This window comes from Podarcis melisellensis (genome assembly GCF_964234715.1).
Source record: "Podarcis melisellensis genome assembly, chromosome: 6".
NCBI lineage: Eukaryota > Metazoa > Chordata > Lepidosauria > Squamata > Lacertidae > Podarcis > Podarcis melisellensis.
This window is the reverse complement of record NC_138538.1, coordinates 65,325,620-65,344,778: the sequence shown is the minus strand read 5'-3', so window position 1 is coordinate 65,344,778 and position 19,159 is coordinate 65,325,620. Positions and strand designations below refer to the sequence as shown.

Sequence of the window (19,159 nt, the reverse complement as noted above, 5' to 3'; positions counted from 1 at the left end):
AGTGTGGTAGGCTTTGTGGTCAAGATCAGTAGTGGCTTAGACAGTTGGTGTGGGCTGGGAGAGAGAAGTTCAGCTTCTGGATCTTAAATGATAGCCCCTGTATAATGGAGTAGTCAAATATGTAAATAACACAAGACTTTGTTTATGCAACAAGAAATATTGTTACTTTGAATTAATATGTACTTTTGAGATTTGGAGTATGTTAAGAATGTCTTCCTATTCTTGGAGTTAAACATTTTGTCAGTGTTTATTTAGTTGCATTCTGGGTACTGAATAGCTAAAGTATTAAAGGCCAGTTAAAAGGCTAATTTTCTGATGAACAGAGAAACATGACAATTTTCTAGCAATAAATATGGTTTTGTAAATTCAGTTGTAACTTTGGACATTGTGACGCAGAAGTAGCAGATGATTGTCTTTCATCTCTGGGATCACTGACTGTACTATTACTTTTGGAGTCACATCACTTAAAATGGATGTTTTTACTGCTGGAATTAGATAATGTGCTTTGAATAAAAGCAATTGGATTAGAATAGTGTTTTTTCCCTGTTAACATTTTGTGGAAATAACTGCAATAACAACAATTGGCTGCAGTTTATTTTTCCTCATAAGAATTTGAAACATATTCACAGCTTGACCTGGTTTTTAAGTTACGTTTTCTGTAAATGGATGTTTCCCCACTGTGATCTTTTCTCAGTGAATGCATAATTTTGAAACGGAAATGAACTGCTGGAAGTCAGATGTGGACTGAAAGGCCATATCAAACCTTGTTTGTGTGCTAGAGATGTTTTAGTGGTTAACAGTTGTTGACAAAGTGAAGTTGGATTTATGTTTATTTTTTAAAAGAACAGTGTTGCACCTCACAAAAAAACTTTAGTTTTTGTTTGGCACATGTTCAGTCAACACATAAAAGTTGAATATTTGTTCCAAGCCAAAAGCATTGCCTTTGGTGAAGCTGGTACTTGTATATCTGATGATTGTGCTGTCACCAAGGGATTTGAGGGTTTACCGGTATACCTTTTTTGTTGATGATTTTTTTTTTAATATCCCACTTTCCTCCCAGACTGGGATTGAAGGTGGTTTACACAAATTAAAGCAACACAGAAAAAAATATACCGGTAGAAAGCTAAAAACATATAAAAGATAATAGTTATCCCCCGGTCTCCCAGAACATGCAGAGAAATGAAGAGGGCACGGCAAAGAGAGACAAGTTGACAAAGCCTTAGGCTGCTGGGGAAGTAACCAGGGGAGGAGCCTTAGAGAGCAATGGGAAGGTGGGGACCTTTAGTCCTTGCAACTGCCTCATTGGGGCAAGGCCTCTTGGGCAGAGTAGCTGTGATCACTAGGCCTGTGCTGTTTTGGTTTATTTGAATATTGAGCTAACTTTACTGACACCAGGTGGTTTATTGCTGACCTAACCCTTACTCCAGCTACTTTGAATTGTGTCCGAAAACAGACGAGTGCCTGGAAGTAGTCAGTGGAGTTCTTATAACAAGGGAATCATATGTTCCCTATAACTGGCCCTTTGGGCCAGTTGGAGTTTATGAGCACTTTTCAAAGGCAGCCCCACGTAGAGTGTGCTACAGTAATCCAAACACGATGTAAATAAGGTGTGTGTCTTACTGTGGCCAGATCAGACATCTGCAGGAGTGGGTGTACCTGGTGCACTAGCTTTAACTGTGCAAATGCACTTCTGGCCACCTGGGCATCCAGGCTCAGGACTGAATCCAGAAGCACACCCACACTGTGAACCTGAGTTTTCAAGGGCAGTCTTACTCCATCCAGTACAGGCTGAATCCATATTCACTGTTCTGGCTTCCGACTGATCACGCGTACCTCTGTCTTGTCTGGATTACGTTCCATTACTGATGGCACACCAGTTTATAACCAAGACAGTTTAAAACAGTGTCTCCAAATCCCATCCCATTAAGGTGGCCCAGGAGGGTCCAGCAGAACCAACTGGGACGTACACTGGGAATTGGACAAGGGAAGTATGTCAAAAGCCGCCTCTGTCCTATAACTAGGCCTAAAACCAGATTGAAATTTATCTAGGTATTCCATCTCCTCCAGAAGCCCCTGGAGCCTGAGATGCCAGTACACTTTAATACCTTGCCCAGAAATGGGATATTGTTGAATTGTTTGAAAGGTTGGATAAATGGTAGCTGCTGCTTTTTAGAATGTTTCATAGATACATATGGATTAATATCTCATAGGCATCTCAGTAGGCACCTTTTATTTTAGCCTTTAAACATTTGCTGAAAACTTTTCTATGTCACTAGGCTTAGGAAGACCATTAAGAATATATCTTTTGTAATAGGTGATTATCTGTGATTTTAATTTTTTATATGGTCTTTATTGTATTGATATAATTGTTGTAAACTGCTTTGATACTTTTTAATGAAATCACTATAGAAGTATTTTTTATACATAAATAATTTTTGGAATAGTTTGGTTACAACAGCTCTGGCTGCTCTGTATAAGGCAAAAAGTATAAAATGTGTGTACTTTTTATGGCCAAATCCTTTTTTTCCTGATTTTATTTCCTCTAGATGGAAAAAAGATGCTTTCTTTCCCCCCCCTTTTTTTGTAAAAATAACTTTGTGTGTGTGTATGTGTAAAGAATAGCAAATTGAAGAAGACTTGTTACTTCATTTCATTCTTGGATTAATTTCAAAGATTCCCCCTCCCAATAACCCCAACTTTAGAACACCCAATTGTGTGTGCCAGAATTCACTTTGAAACACATGAAGTAATAAAAAGGATAATGGTTTTAAACATGTTCAGAGTACTTTGTTTCTCATCAGTAAATGAACAAAATGCAATAACAGAACTAAATAATTTGGGAGGGCAGGATTCTCAGTTTGGGCCTAATGAAGCCAATCTTCTCATAGGCAAAAAGCTTTGGAATAAGTTATCTATCATGTGATTAATAATTACTGATTCTTATTCCACTTGTCTACTAAAAGTTCCCAAAGGCAAGTCCAACTTAGTTTGCCAACTAAACTGTTAAAAGACTAGAATAGCAAATATCTCATAAAATATGTTTCCTTGATCAACAGCCTGGTTTGGATGATTATATATCTGCTCTCTATATTCTGAATCAGCCTCTAAATTTCTTTTAGTTCAGAGAGACCACTACACCTGGAATTGAGCTCTGCTCTTCACCAGCTCGTATAACTTTTAAACACCTTTTCCAGTTGTTCGTGTTTACAAGTGCTGGTGTGGAGCATTATTCCAGGGTTTGGGTCTAAATACCCAACTTCCTCCTGAGCAAAACTGACAGAATCACACCTGGACTTGAGCTCTCCTCCCAACCCAGCCTAGTCCAATTTGCAATGTTTCTTCAATAGACATGCATTTAACAGGGTTATTTTTCCGATAACCAGTAATGATTGTCTGGAAAATACTGAAACTGATATATATTTACTAAATTTTGAAAACCGACCGCAGACAGAATGTTCTTGATTTTCTAACTATAGTTAGGAAATTATTGACACCCCATTGGCTTCTACATACCTTTACCATTTGTGTGCAACTTCCCCTCACTTCTCTTTTCAGAATTACATCTATACTGGTGTTAATTCTAACATCCCACTTCTAATCATGTGTATGCTTTTATCTCTTGTTTTGAGCTCTCCATGGTTGCTATTATCATGAATGCAACCTTAAACTGCACTATAGTCATATCTGAAAAGGGAATGAGGGAAGGGATTTGGGTGTGGAAGAAGATTGTGTGAGACGTGAATGAGCCTACTGGGAACTTTCAGTCTCACAAACATGGTAAAGGGATCAGGAACACTATTGTCTGTCCTGGTACCAGTGGTTTATCATCCTCTTAAAATGCTCCACAAATTGTATTTTCTGTTTTACCTTGCTGTTGTTGCTTATTGTTCTCCAGTCTGGGTTTTAAAGTGTGTTAAATAAATAATTAGTGTATACACAATTAATAATGTGATTCCACAGCAGGAAACAAAATAATTGCTTGAAATGGCAGAATCAACAAAAAAAAATGAAACATTTCCCTTGAGATACAGGACGTGCCTTGTATAAAATTATGCAGGAAGTTCATGACTCTTATGTTCTAAGTGAGCCACTTCTGTGCTTTATCAGAACAAACACTAAATCTGTCACATTAGCCTGTTAGTATATTACAAAAGATGCTATGTTTGTTCCATTTTAAATTTATAATACGCTTGGTCTCATCATAAGAATAAAAATAGACATTCATATGTTGCATTTTCAAAACAGGTTATACCCTAACTTCTGATTTATGAAGTATGAATATTTTAACAGTATAGAGTCTTATCTGAGCGCCACACCCCATAATCGCCTTTGATTGGACTTAACTGTCCAGAGGTACTTTACCTTTTACCTTTACTCTGTTAGTTAATGTTGAATGAGGAGAATCTTACTTTTCTTGACTAGAGAAGCAAAGGTTTATAAAAATGGGCATTCAGTTCTGCCATTGATAAATTAACTTCATAGTGTCAGTATGAAGAAAATTTTTGAAGCATTTACTTGTTGGAGATAGTGTTTAGCTTTCTTTTTATGGGTTTTTCATCTGTCATCTGTTTTCATGATGATACAGAAAAAAGACTTATTTAAATTTCCTGTTGTGATATTTCCCTACATAAATACATGAATCAGAAAGTAAAGCATAGAATTCAGTTGTTGTGCTGCTGATAATATAGCAGTAGTTTTATGAGTCCATGCAATTTCATAGCAGTCCTTACATATGTATGGTTCTTTTTTGGTGTTGGCAGGATTTTGATTCTCGTAAGAAAAAAGGCAGTTGTAATGAGTTAAGTATTTTGTATTTTAAACTTCGTTTCAGTTGCATTAGTATTTAATCGTTATGTGAGCCACCTGTGGCAGATGTGTGCTGGAATGGTATAATATATATGTATTCAAAATAATGCTTTGAGATTAAGTTTGTTAGCTTTTGTGTTGGCAAAAAAGTTAATTGTGTTACAGTTGTAAGATTGGAAACCTTGCCTAGGATGAAAAAGGAATTTTATTTAGAATACTAATGAGGTTACTAGTATTCAATACTTACCATATGCTTGTGTGAATGTATATTTGGGGTGGATCCAGAGATATACCCGTGGGTGAGGTGGAAAGTGACTTTTCCACCCCATCCTCTCCCAGGCAGTCTTCTGAAAAGGCCTCTCAATTCGTTTGCTGAATGGGGTTAAATGTGGTATGGGAGACAAAGGGGAAAGATTGTGGAAAACCTCTGCTCACAGAGATGCTTTCACACTTTTCTGCAATCTTCCTCTTCTGCCACACCACATTGGGGATCACTTAGGGGTTCTCCATATGTGGTAGCCTCTGCAGGGGGACCTCTAATTTTTTGTTAATCTCAATGGTTCATCAACCAGCAGGCAGGCTGGTTGATCTTTGCAATACACGCCCAATGCCTATGCTGAACCAGTTGCATCTGTAATCATTAAAGTTGTGGCCTAATTTGAATCCAGCATGTGTTTCCTGTTCCCTTTCTTTAGTCTGTGCACTCCACCTCTGCCTCACTGTGCCTGGGCCCACAAAACAGTAGATAGCAGTGTAAGAACATTTTAAAGGAAGCACTGTGGCAATAAATAGTTCAGGAGTCCCCTGGCTCATGTATGAGTGCCTACTAGTTATGTAGCCTTGTGCTTCTGTGTAGATTCAGCTGTCTTCTTTGGTTCTAGGAAGTAAACACATTTTCTATCTGCCCTTGGGGCAATCTGAAATTATTAGTATAATGTAAATGACTAATTATAAACAGATTTTAATTATTTGGACTGACGGATTGCTTTGTAAAAATAAAGTTGCATGATAGACTGCTTAACCCACAGCAGCTTAAATATAAATTGCATAAAATAGTTTATTGAACTAAGTCATCTGAGAAACTAATTCTTCTACTGCAAACTATGTTGGAATTTTTACTGTAAAAAAAGGACTATATGATCTTTCAAATATTTAGAAGGGAAAGACTTAAAAATGCAAAACATATGTCAAATCCTTACTAGTTCATTTCATGGGTTGTTAGACCTGAGAACTGCGGTATTGCTCATAACAAGCAACCATAGAAGACAGTATTACTTCTAAGATTGCTTTCAGAATCCCTGTGTGCAAAACCCCTGTGCAAATATTAGTGAGTAACTAATTCAATGTGCATGTAGAGAAGCTGTGCATGAATTCCCATATAGACCTTGTCAGACAGTAGTTTCCGTAAGGATTGAACCTTATATGGCTATTTTTTGCGTTCTTTTCTTAGTCCCCTCTTCTCATTCTTTTGTGTCCAATGTGATAATGAGGCATATCCTACATTCAGACAACTTCAGGATCTCCCATTAGTGATTCACTTTTTCCTTTCTTGTTGACTGCTCTTGCTATGGAAGGAAGTGAATGCCTATACTAGGAATTCATCCAGTTATTTAAATTAACTACCCTTGGCAAAGACTTGCCCAGTAGTTTGTCTGGGAAAGCCATTCAAATGTCAGCCTATTTCTTCTCACATGAGATGGAAATCAAATTGTTGCATAAAACATTTCTAGCTGGACGCACTTCATGTTTATCTAGCTACAATGAACACACTAAGATTCCTGAGTATTCAGCCTAAGATGTAAATATATTGGGGTTTTTTCCAATAGTAATGGGAAAATATTCCAATTAGGAATGTATTCCTTGTTGGGTTTGTTTTATCATATGCTTAGACAGTTATATATAGGAACAATTATGCACATTTAAGTTTCTTTTCCTGTTGCTTCAGTGTCGTAATTATTCAGGCCCACCCACACAGGAGTTGTATATGTTTGTATAAACTATAAAAAGCAGGTACCCTCTGTGAATATGTATTTGCAAGGCTTGTTGTCTAACATATTGTTAGAAAAACATTTATCCTCTTGGGATTTGTGCCTATTAAGCCAGTTAAGTACTGCTTTTATTAATGTGTTTAATAGTATCGCTAAGCAAAAACAATGCTTTCCGTCTGCTAAAAATAAATAAATCCTGCGAACATGTATGAACTCCCAAGATGTCTATGCAAAAGAATTATTCTTTCTGTGAGACAGCAGTGTAAGCAAGAACTCATTATTTATGCTTTAGGAAATTATTATTATTATTATTATTATTATTATTATTATTATTATTTATACCCTGCCCATCTGGCTGGGTTTCCCCAGCCACTCTGGGCGGCTTCCAACAAAATATTAAAAATACAATAAAGCATCAAACATTTAAAACTTTACTAAATAGGGCTGCCTTCAGATGTCTTCTAAAAGTCAGATAGTTGTTTATTTCCTTGACATCTGATGGGAAGGCATTCCACAGGGCGGGCGCCACTACCAAGGAGGCCCTCTGCCTGGTTCCCTGTAACCTCACTTCTCGCAGTGAGGGAACCGCCAGAAGGTCCTTGGAGTTGGACCTCAGTGTCCGGGCTGACACATGTCAGAACTCTGCATTTGTGTGGGTGTGAACACATATACTTACAATAATACTGAAGATATAAACCATTAATGATGCAGATAGGAAGGAACTTGAGGCATGTCTTTGGTAAGACAAAGCAAAAGAAATAAGATATAATAGCTTTCAGTATAAATAAGATATCAACATGAATTGCATCACTGAAAAGTGAACTATACCATCCATGCAAATGTGTATAACAGAGTCTTGGCTCTGTCCTGAGGCTGCTTTATCATTAAAAGAAACACAAACAGTGGACTGAGACCTGCAGTAGACCTTGGACCACTTTCAGATGGGGCTCAGTCCACAGCCTGCCCAGTGCCTGCTCACTTAGTCTGCCTCACCCCCTAGCTATGCCAAAACCTTTTGCCAGGCAAGGTTTTGTGGTATATTTGTGGTAGTTGGGGGAAATTAACTTTGATTAACCTCACTGACTACGATAGATCGATAGATACCAGGTATCAGGGTGATACTAGTCTAGTATGTTGGAACCATATTTATAGTGGTAGGTAGAAAGATACTGTGCAGCAAGAAGAAAAAGTCATTGTTTTGTGGCTTACTTAGCATCCAGTTTTTTTATACTTGTTATGTGTTTTTGCTGACATTTCTATAAAGCAGTCAATCCTACCACTATTTCAGATTAAAAGAACGTCTGACACACATTCTATTGGTGCACTTAAAAAATTACTTTTAATATATGCAGTCCTGTTTACAATAATATGCTTTGTTTGAGTCTTTCAGATAAGTGTGCTGGGTGCTGAGGTTTTGGGGTTTCCCCCCTCCTTTTGCTTTGGTTATTGTGCATAGAAATCTGTAGTGAGTTGTTTCCCTTTGTCTCTGTAGTTATCAGAGACTGTTACAGACGATTGCGGTACTCGAGGCTCAGCGCACTCAAGCAGTTCAAGATCTTGAGAGTTTAGGCAGACACCAGAGAGAAGCGCTGAAAGATCCCATTGGATTTGTGGAAAGTCTCCAAAAGAAGGTATTGCAGTGGGAATTTTTAAGCACCCCTGAGAGATGTTTGATAACGAATAATTCATCTCCTGCAGACAAGTGCGTGTAAATGGTAGAATTAGGGGAAAACATGGTCTTTCTATAAGACACAGGCAATTATAGCTTCTTGAGTCTGTTACCTTCTCAAATACATTGTTTGTTCAAAACTGTGCTTGTGAAGATTTTGTAATGTGGTTGTAATGTTGGTTGAGGGCCTGTCAGATCTAATAGGTAAGGGCAAGAGTTTCCATTCTTCTTCCCTTAACTTGTCTTTTCCCCAATTCCCCACTTGGGGTTGGTTCTTCCAATTCAGGGCCTCCCATGCACTCAGGTAGCCGAGGTATGAAATGGTTCTCCATACTGTGTCCAACTCCCAATTTGTTTGGCAGTTTCAATTAAGCTGTCTATAAAAGCCACCACTCTCCGTAACTGAGGCGCAGAGGCAGCCATTTTTCCTGACTTTAAACCTCCTTTAACCATCAATGACATGTTCAGTGGCCTCCATTTCCTTTCATGCTATAAATAGTGCCAATGCTTCTTGTTGTTGGGTTTTTTAATGGCCCCTTAATATCCCAGCTACAATTCACCCAGGGGTGACACTGAAACATTGTGGTAAAAAATGGAGTTTATGCCCTCTCCTACATCCATGTCCCTCTCTAGGTAGCTTTCAGTGTAAACTGAGCCCTTCACTCTTGATCTTATGAAGCCCTCTTACAGCCTGGGCACACTAAGGTCAAAAAGCGTAGGAGGCCAGAGGCATGTTTGCTGGCCCTCATTCCTCTACTCTTGACCTTGTGTTTAGCACACTGATCTGCAGTGAACTTGCAGAAATGTTCAGCTGAATGTGCTTAAAAGCCTTCCCCCAACCAGGAACTCAATATTATCAGGGTTCCCGATTGTAAGGTTCCTGAATAGAAGCCCCTTACAGACTTCTGTGCTAAAGGCTAAAAGGACAAGTGTGGTGGGAATGGGCATTCTTGACATGGTTCAGGATTTTGGGGTAATGGTTGGTACAGACACCTAGTCTCTTCCTGCTCCCCTTGCCCTCACATATTTAGACTGAACATTTGAAGAAGGCTTCTCATGGCAAAATTTCTGCAGAGAAAAACACAACATCTCCATGTGACCAGGTGTTCATGCATAGGATTTGGTTCACACTGAAAGCTGCCTGCAGGTGGGGAATAGGTTGCATGCTCACACTAATGTCCCACCACACTGTTTTAGGGTCATTTGCCACTCCTAGTTGAATGTATGCTGCAGCTTTGTAACTCCTCTTGCTTGTCATTGACAGTTAATTTACTTCTGATTTTGCAGAGAAAGTTTAGATGTCCTAGCAAAGAAAACTAGCAATTGAGCTGTATGAAGCAGAAGTGTCAGTTTCAGGCCAGTCTGTAGATGTTTTTGTGGAACATACTGCCATTGATTACAATTGAATTATTAAGGGAAGAGCATATAGTGAGTGAGTTGTAGGGGGAAATATCCACACACATTCTGAAGATGTTTTTGACCAACTGTGGTATGTTCTTTAATTTCTATTTCCTGGTCTTCTCCCTGTCTCTCTTAATATGCTATATTTGCGCACAGACTAAAATTTGATGGGAAATCATACTTTCTATTTAGCTAACAAAAGACAGTAAGAGGAGATGACTGTCACTGTTTTAAACATGATCTCCAACAAGCCATCATTTCCCATTCCCCTACATATTTTATTTTATACGCTTTCCTGTGTATTACTGTTGGATGAGTTCCTTTTAAAATGTGGAAATACAGTAAAACATGGGTTACTTTAAAACAGGCTCATATTAGTTTCATATTGCATCATTTGAAAGTGTGTTTTTTGTGTATTTGTGAACTCTTTTCTTCATAATTTTGACTTTTTCAGGTTGACGTAGGGCTTCCATATCCACAGAGAGTTGTTCAGCTGCCAGATATATCCTGGGACCAATATACTACAAGCCTTGGGAATTTTGAAAGAGAATTCAAAAACCGAAAGCGTAACAGTAGACGAGCAAAACTTATTTTTGATAAAGGTAAGTAAATAACTATGTCATGGTGGTGGGGCACTCTAATGCTCTTTAATAATTATTTTCTATTATTTTCAGTAGGTTTACCTGTAAGACCAAAAAGCCCTTTGGATCTCAGAAAGGATGGAGAGGCCACTTCATACTCTGTCTTGCCTTTCAGTGATTGTCCAGAAGCTTCAGCAAACAACCGTCCACAGGTAAATACTACCAAAAATAAGACAGAAGCTATTTTTAGGATTTTATAAAACAGCATTTTCGATAGTTATAATGAATTCAAAGGCACCAGTTTCAAATACCTGCCCATTGGGAATATTTATTTTAATGTGAAAAATTAGATGATTTGCTTAGTCATTCATTGAGTAAACTCTGGTTTTGTTTGAATTAAATCCAGTTAAATGAACTTCTCTAAAGTCTTGTCCCATGTTATGTACTGTATTTAAGCAGATGATAAGAGGGCGACTTTGTGATGAGACCAAACCTGAAACTTTTAATCAGCTGTGGAGTACAGAAGAACAGGTAATGGAAAACGAGGCTAGCAGAATCATACAATTCTATAATGTTCATTTGGTTTTTGCATTGTATTCCCCACCCCTGCTCTTCTGTGAAACATTAATTGGTATTTATGACCTACTTTGTGATTGCTTCAGAAAAAGCTTGAATTACTACTCCTGAAGTATCCACCAGAAGAAATAGAATCTCGACGATGGCAGAAAATAGCTGATGAACTGGGAAACAGAACTGCGAAGCAGGTAATGGGGAGCAACACTTGTTTGAGGTCTGTGCAGTCCAACAGGTGGGTTCTGTGCCTGTGTAAAACAAGCCAGAGAACTAGGGGTGGATATCCAATCCCTGGTGTAGAAGCTTCAAGAAGTGCAACAGGTTTCTTCCTGCTCAGTTCTCTTCTCATTGCCCCAACAGACTCTCATCTATTGCTTTTGCTAAGAGTTGGTGTCATTGGTTATACAATTTCTTCTGGAGTGGTGAGAAGAATAGCAGTGGGTGGCAATCAATTTTATCTATTCAAATTATCAATGTGTCTCTTCCCAGTAATGAGCTACTATCAAAGCTAAACCTTACCAGGGTTCTTTCATACGAATAGCACAGAGGCTTCAGAATTATATTCCTATATAATCTCCACTGAGAACCTAGTTTTTGAACACCAGTATTATTAGTTTGTTGTTCTTTCCATTTAATTAATGAATTAGTAGGTATTAGTAAGAAAACTCTGGTCCTAACCCTTCGCTGCCTTGGGGGATATCTTCAGGAGAAGAAAAGGGTAAGGAGTGAACCCTACGCAAATCCCTAAGATGGAGAGCACTTTATACACCTTTTCCCAACAACAACTGCAGCCAAGCTGGTGCCAAACACATTGCCCTGCATTCCTTTGGATCACATATGCCAAGGGAGGTGGATCCTGTTATCTGAGCAGGACCTCTATGCACACTGCTCTGGCTTGCGCTCCAGGGAGGTCACTTAGGTGCTGCTAATGCAGCAGTTTGACTTCATCCCTGGAGGTGTACTCCATTGTCTCATGAGACTGACAGATGCCAACAAGTTAGGTATGCTATCAGTGGCAAGCATTGCCCCCCCCCCCAAAATAATCCTTTAATGGTACCAGCTCTCTAGTAAACTTTGTCTGCAAAGTACATAAAAAATGGCAAATTTCAGATTTCCGTGTTGTTGCATTGCACCTAGAGTAAAATTATAAATGTGTGAAAAGGATTTTTATCCTTGACTAAAAAAAATCCAGGGATGCGGGTGGCGCTGTGGGTTAAACCACAGAGCCTAGGACTTGCTGATCAAAAGGTTGGCGGTTCAAATCCCTGCAACGGGGTGAGCTCCCGTTGCTTGGTCCCTGCTCCTGCCAACCTAGCAGTTCGAAAGCACGTCAAAGTGCAAGTAGATAAATAGGTACTGCTCTGGCGGGAAGGTAAACGGCATTTCGCCAGAAGTGAAGATAAACGGCTCTAGTTCGCCAGAAGTGGCTTCGTCATGCTGGCCACATGATCTGGAAGCTGTATGCCGGCTCCCTCGGCCAATAAAGCGAGATGAGCTCCACAACCCCAGAGTCGGCCACGACTGGACCTAATGGTCAGGGGTCCTTTTACCTTTACCTTTACTAAAAAAAATCCATTTATCTCCTTTGATTAAAGTTAGAGTTGACTCCATACCACTAAATCACAATAAAGATGATCTCCCAGAGTTTATGTTGTAGTTTGAAGGCGTATCATTTATTAAATTGTATACCTTTCTCAAAAAAGAAGCCCCAAAGCCCACATTTTGCTGATGATCAAAGTACAATTTAATAGTACTTTCCATATTTTCTCTTTGTAACCAGATTCACAACTAAGAGGCAACCAGTAATGCCCTATGATATGAATGCAATGTAGCATTATTTCTAGTCCTTACCCCTTAAGATATTTTATATGTCCTAGATCTTTTCCTGGCCACAATACATTCATTAAATAGGTTTCCTCATAATCTGAAAATATTGGTATCCTATTAAATAGGAATTTAGAGTGAATATTTCATATTTTACATAATCCTGAATTGAATATACATTGTTCTCATCTTGTTGAAGGAAGGACAGAATGAAAAATAATCTGTAACCTCTTACTTTGCTAATTTAGCAAATTAAAAAGCTTTATTCCATAACTTTTTGGTATTTCAATTGTGGCTCTGTATTTTCACTATTTAATTGCTTTTAAGCAGCAGCAATATTGGGCAGATATCATGGAAAATGGAGGTGACACTGTATTTATACAAGTTACAGACAAAATTAAGTAGGGGATTAGGGAGGAGGAGTAGAAGCAATCTGGGAAAGTGAGTGACAAGTGGGCAATCAGAGCTGTGGAAGGGCTTTGCAAATGAAGCTGTTCTTGATGATGGATTTGAAGAGGAGTGCGAAGTGTTCTTATGAATAGGGAAGAGGGCAGGGCTTTAAGTGTATGGAGCAGCATGGCAGCTAGGAACTTATGAGTGGCACATTTGTAAAGTAGATAATGTTCACTATGTCTCTGTTAAATGTTTACGGTAACATTACCAGCTGTCACCCATCTCTCATGTTTTTACCTTTTTAAATACAAAACATATCTTACTAATTGGTATTAATGTTTAGAATTAGTGCCCATATGTATTTTTAAAAATCTGTTTCCACTCTTTCAGGTTGCCAGCAGAGTGCAAAAGTATTTTATAAAACTGACTAAAGCTGGTATTCCAGTTCCAGGCAGAACTCCAAATTTGTATTTTTACTCCAAAAAGGTAATTGCTAGAATATTTCACATCTGTTTCTGGCGTTTAGATAAAAATACATTTGTGGAAAACATAAATGGTGCTTTATCAGCACATTTTACTTGTTTGCTTGCTTGCTTGCTTGCTTGCTTGCTTGCTTGCTTGCTTGCTTGCTTGCTTGCTTGCTTTGGAAGAAATTTTCAGAAAGAGTAGCCTCTCCATAGTGGTCAAAGACTGCCAAATTTCAGACTGGTCTAGGGGCTTTTGTGCTGGACACCATTTTATTTTGATTAAAAAACAAAACCCCAAACATCAATAACTCTTTTTTGGGGGGGGGAATTAGATGCAATTTGGAGGCAAGAACGCCCCTTTTTAAGGCATGAATCATGCCAAATTTCAGAAGGATACTTTCAGAGGTATCGCACAATGTCAGCCATTACAATTGTGGCAGATGGCTTAAAAAAGGAATCACTTCTCCTTACCTAGTGTTTTGTGGACAATTAGACTGAAATTTACAGACATAGAGGTGTGCTGGTGCAAGAAATCCACCAAATTGCAGACAAATAGAACCAGGGAATTTTCGGGGTTAATCTGGGGGGATTAATTTTCCAGACTGACTTATTCCCTAGTGGTATAGAAGCAGAGGACTGGGAAATTTTCAGCGGTGTGTCACCAGTATGCTGTGTCTTCACATTAAACCATAGTTTGTTTAAGAGATAATGGTTTAAAGCGCACTGTTGTATGTCTTGTTCATGTGTGTAATAAAACTGTACCATTCCAACACAAATTTATCCATGGCATTTTTTTCTTTCCCCACCTTGCTGTTTTTAGTTTACTTGTATTTGGTTTTTCCTTTCAATCCCTTCCCAAAATCTGATGATCACCAACCTGGCTGCTACCATAAATATCCAATGAATGGTTTAAAGTGGACATTCAGTGGAATATCAGAGCAGCAGATCCACAGTTTCATACCATTCCCAGCCAGGGTAGAAGGCGGAGGCCTTTTCCTCACCTTCTGGTGCTCCACCTCTAGGCTAGTATGACTGAGAGGCCCTTTCTTCTGTGGATTTGTGGAGCTTTGGGTCCTACACAGTGGCATTATCCCTTCTTCGTTACTTAAATTCTGTTTTAAACCGGTTATTAAATGTTTTGGTTTAAAGCACCCTGCTTGCATTGGTTCTGAAGAGCCTCGTTGATCGCTTACACAAATCGTTTTATTTGTGCGATTTTGTAAATAGGGAAGCGGGAGTGTTCTATTTCACTTAATTACTTAATCAGATTTTCAGCCAGTTTTTGGCAAAACAATTTCTTGTTTTCAGAATTCATCAGCGTTTTGACCATATGTTGTAATAATGTCTTTATAATGAAAATTAGAAGTAATGTGGTGGTTCTTTTTCACTGCATTTCAAACAGCATTTGTTTGTTGTACTCCTCGGCAGTTTGATGTGTGTCTAAATTGCCTGTGAATGTCCACAGAAGTGGGCCGAAACACGGCGAGGATGCCTTTTCCTGATGAGTATTCAATTCATGTTGAATCTGGTTTGGGGGAAGCACATCAAAATGCAATATTTAATAAGAAACTACATGATAGATATGGATTGTGGCTAACGCTGTTTGTATACAGCTTCCCAAACCAATGGTGAGAATACATTGGATACTGTTAAAATGTTACGATGGTGGTTTCTTAATACCATTTCATAGATGGTGTGTTCTTCTGTTGTAGTCCTCCAGTAGAAGGCAACATCCTCTGAATAAACATCTCTTCAAGCCCTCAACTTTCATGACATCCCATGAACCTCCCGTGTATATGGATGAAGATGATGACAGATCAAGTTTTCATAGTCATTTAGGCAATGCAGCAGAGGAGGAATCATCGGTATATTTTTTTATTCTAAGTAGATGATTATGCATGAAGGTGCTGAGAGTTAAGACAGCTCAAGGAATGCCTGTGTTGAGTAAAGGAAACTCTTTAATATAATAGCAACAGGTTTTCGGTGCCAAAAGTGTTGGGTAAAGGTGTATCTGTTTATTTTTCCTTTCCTTTCCAAACCCCCATGCGAGAGCTGAAAATACTTCTGCTTTAATCTTCAGCATCTTGGTACATTTCTTATGTGATTATTATTATTTAACAGACAAGGACAGATCTTCTTTGTACATGCAGGTCCTGCTATCTGCCCACCCGCTATGTGAAAATTCAGTTATCCAAACATAAAGAATTATGCCCAAACCTTGCTATACACACTACAGATTCAGATATCCAGACAGATGGAGTTTGCCTACTTCCTTACTTGTTTTTTGGGAAGAAACCATGCAGGGAGGAAGTGGGGAGATAAATCAGGGAGCAGGAGGCAGTGGACAAACCAGTTTTCCTTTTGTCTCTCTCTTGCTGGTTGGCTGCAGCCATTTCAGGAAGAAACTATGGAGGGAGTGAGATCAGATAAATCACAGATTAGAAACGTTCCCATAGAAATCATTAGAAATTGTACTCATTTTGTGAACGCTTGCCAAAGGAATGATTTCCAGAGAATTCATTGTGGTTGGTAAGCAGGATAACTCAGCGTTAGAGCTTTGAATTCACATCCCTCCGATACAGCTCTATAATTATAAGATGACATTGATTTTACTGTGAGGATTGCCTACAGTGATTCTGTGGCATGCAAGTGTAAGCAGTAGTCAGATAAAGAAATTTATCTTCCACAACTTCTCAGCTTGGAAATGGTTAGGTGCAATCTTTCCAGCTTGACCAGGCACATTGTTTTCATTCATGGCATTAGTTTATTTTCTGTCTGGATGTTCTGCTTCTATAAGAAAAAAGAGAACTAGGCCATTGCCGTAGTCCTAGGGCCACTTTAGTCCAACCCTTCTGCTTTACCCCAGCCTCGTGAGGAGCCAGAGGAGGCCTTCCACTTCCCTCACAGGTAGCGTCTCCTGCACGTACCTTCCACAGCATCTCCAAGGTTCTGATCCTCTGTGCACTTTCTTGGGAGATAGCCCCATTGAACTCTGCCATCGGGGAGAACAAAGTGTGTTGTTTCTCAGGGCACTCTCAGCAAGACAGGTGGCTTTTTTCAGAACATTACTTTTCTGCTTTATCCTCTTTTCTTCTACTGCTGTTCTTACTTCCCATGCATTTGTACATCCTGGACTACTTTTTATTTTGTAATAGGCAGCTTTGGTCAGAGATTGTTCTGCCAACCCTGGGAAGGGGACATAGAACAGGAGGCTGAAGAAAGCCACACAAATCCAAGTTTAATGTGATTTTGTTTTATGAGACATCTTGAGGGCTTTTAAAGGCAAAAGTCAGAGTAAAAATAAATCTCATAAACGTTCTCCTATTCTGCACCTCAGATTGTAAAACTGCATTGAAGGATTTTGTTTGCTAGGTTTATCTTTAGTGAAAACAAATCTGTTCTCTATCACATTTCAAAGATTACATTAGAAGTCATGCAATACCCTATTAGAATTTTTCATTCTGTCTTGGTTGCATCTCTGCCTTCAGGAGACATCCTGTTTCTTCCTGTCTCAATAGTTCTTCAAAGCTGTCCAGCCACATTTCTCTCCTATTCCTAGCTATCAAAGTGTTTTTAGAGCTGATGAATGAATCTGATAACTTAAAAATCAAGCTCATGTTAATTTTTAAGAGGGAGGGGAAAATGTCTTTTCAGTAATGAAGCCATTCTAACATTTCTATTCTTAAATTTTGTCTTAGAGAGAAAAACTCACAAAAATACTATTTTCCTTTAGCATTTGTGGATCTGCTTAAACGGTTTGGATTCTTAATATTATTCATTCTCTCTCCCCTCCCTCCCTCCCTCTTTAACAGGATGAAGAAAGTATCCCTGTAGCATATCGAGAATTACCAGAATACAAAGAGCTGCTTGAGCTAAAAAAGCTGAAGAAGCAGAAACTGCAGCACATGCGTGCCGAAAGTGGTTTTGTGCAACACATAGGCTTTAAGGTTAGTAAAGCTGGAGGGTTAAGTAGGAGCTTTCCTGCCACTCCTTTAGTCAACTTGGGTGGCAGGGTCATTGGATTAGAACAAGCGTAGTGTTTTAGAGTGGTCCATGCAAGCTGAGTAAAACTTAGCTAAAGAGAGATTGAGAAAAATTATAGCTGTTTTCGGGACCTAGCCTTCATGTTAGAAACTGGTTATATTGCACCTAAGACTGTTGTAAGCTGCCCGGGGAACTGCTGGTGAAGGGTAGGTAATAAATTTCATTATTATTACAATTATTTAATCTTAAATAAGATTGCACTGGCAGTGACATTTCCAAAAAAGTTTTCCCCCTTGAACATTGTCAGAGATGAAACAATGACGTTCGTGGGTGATCCTGAGCTTTTTGTAGAGCTAGTTACGAATAACTATAGTTTCTATCCAAGAGCTCTGATTGCACTAAATAATGATCTCAGGGCCAGTTGCAAGAAATAGCAAGCAGGGAGTAGGAAGGAATGAGATAGGTTTTAGGTTATGTTATGCCTTTAATAGGTTATGTTATATTCTGGATTATGTTATGTTTTATAGATTATGTCTGAATAGGATGAGAGTGTTGGAGATACGTGCAAATGTGTATGTGAACCCGGTCTTTGGGTGTTTGATTTTCGTTGTTGTGTATACTGTGTATATACGGACAATGACAATAAATTTATCTTAATCTTAATCTTAATCTAGTTGCATTGCAACCTATCTCATAGTTCTGAAAGGGGAGATGTTAGAGAAATCAGTTTATGATGCAAACTAGCTCTTAGCAGCAGTTTAGCATCGACTGTGGGTACCCAGGGTGGGTGCACGCCAGGTTGCGGTGTGTGTGTGTGCCAGCCTCGCCCCACACTGCCAGAGCGACCCCCACTGGAGCAAAGCAGGGCTGCACTGAGTCACCTGTCCGCCCGTGCAGGGGGGAGCCCTGCCAGACGATGTGGCCTTGCCTTCATGGGCAGAGAGGGGCATTGGGTTGGGCCGTGCTGGGGGTGCTTGGTCACGTCTGGTTCATGCCACCTCAGAAATTGTGCTCATGGACTCCCTGGCGCGCGCACACCCCTACGCTACAGCCCTGGCTCTTAGGCACAGCAACTTATTTCCTCTCTCTCTCAGCCAGTTATATTCTCCTATGTGTTCTTTCAGTATTGAGGGTGAGAAAATATTCCTTAAATCACAACTTTTGATGCCCTCTCTGTAGAGAATGATAACCTGTAGAGACTTACATTTTTGGAAATTGCTTTTGGAAATGGGTTTCCTGAGTGTTCTCTCCTGAATCTGTTTTCAGTGCGATAACTGTGGAATCGATCCCATTCAAGGCATTCGGTGGCACTGCCGAGACTGCCCTCCAGAAATGTCTTTGGATTTCTGTGATTCTTGTTCTGACTGGTAAGCAACATGCATCTATGACAATTACTAACAATAAGCTTAAGACGGAAATCCGATGCATACTTTTCTCAGTGGGTCTTATCTCTGATTAGAGGACTAAAATCAC

General features: G+C 39.2%; 1 protein-coding gene across 7 annotated transcripts in view; it reads left to right on the top strand.

The window, feature by feature from the left end:
• The window catches only part of ZZZ3 (zinc finger ZZ-type containing 3), a 41,950-nt gene that overhangs the window by 20,244 nt on the left and 2,547 nt on the right, over positions 1 to 19,159 (top strand). For 4 of the 7 annotated variants that reach the window (XM_081914630.1, XM_081914628.1, XM_081914629.1 and 1 more), the window contains 9 exons: positions 8,287 to 8,425; positions 10,319 to 10,466; positions 10,539 to 10,657; positions 10,902 to 10,976; positions 11,108 to 11,209; positions 13,626 to 13,721; positions 15,415 to 15,567; positions 17,515 to 17,649; positions 18,953 to 19,053. In XM_081914630.1, the coding sequence (XP_081770756.1) occupies positions 8,287 to 8,425; positions 10,319 to 10,466; positions 10,539 to 10,657; positions 10,902 to 10,976; positions 11,108 to 11,209; positions 13,626 to 13,721; positions 15,415 to 15,567; positions 17,515 to 17,649; positions 18,953 to 19,053 (1,068 nt within the window). The remainder of the gene's footprint in view (positions 1 to 8,286; positions 8,426 to 10,318; positions 10,467 to 10,538; positions 10,658 to 10,901; positions 10,977 to 11,107; positions 11,210 to 13,625; positions 13,722 to 15,414; positions 15,568 to 17,514; positions 17,650 to 18,952; positions 19,054 to 19,159) is intronic. The other 3 variants (XM_081914634.1, XM_081914633.1, XM_081914632.1) reach the window with 3 other exon arrangements.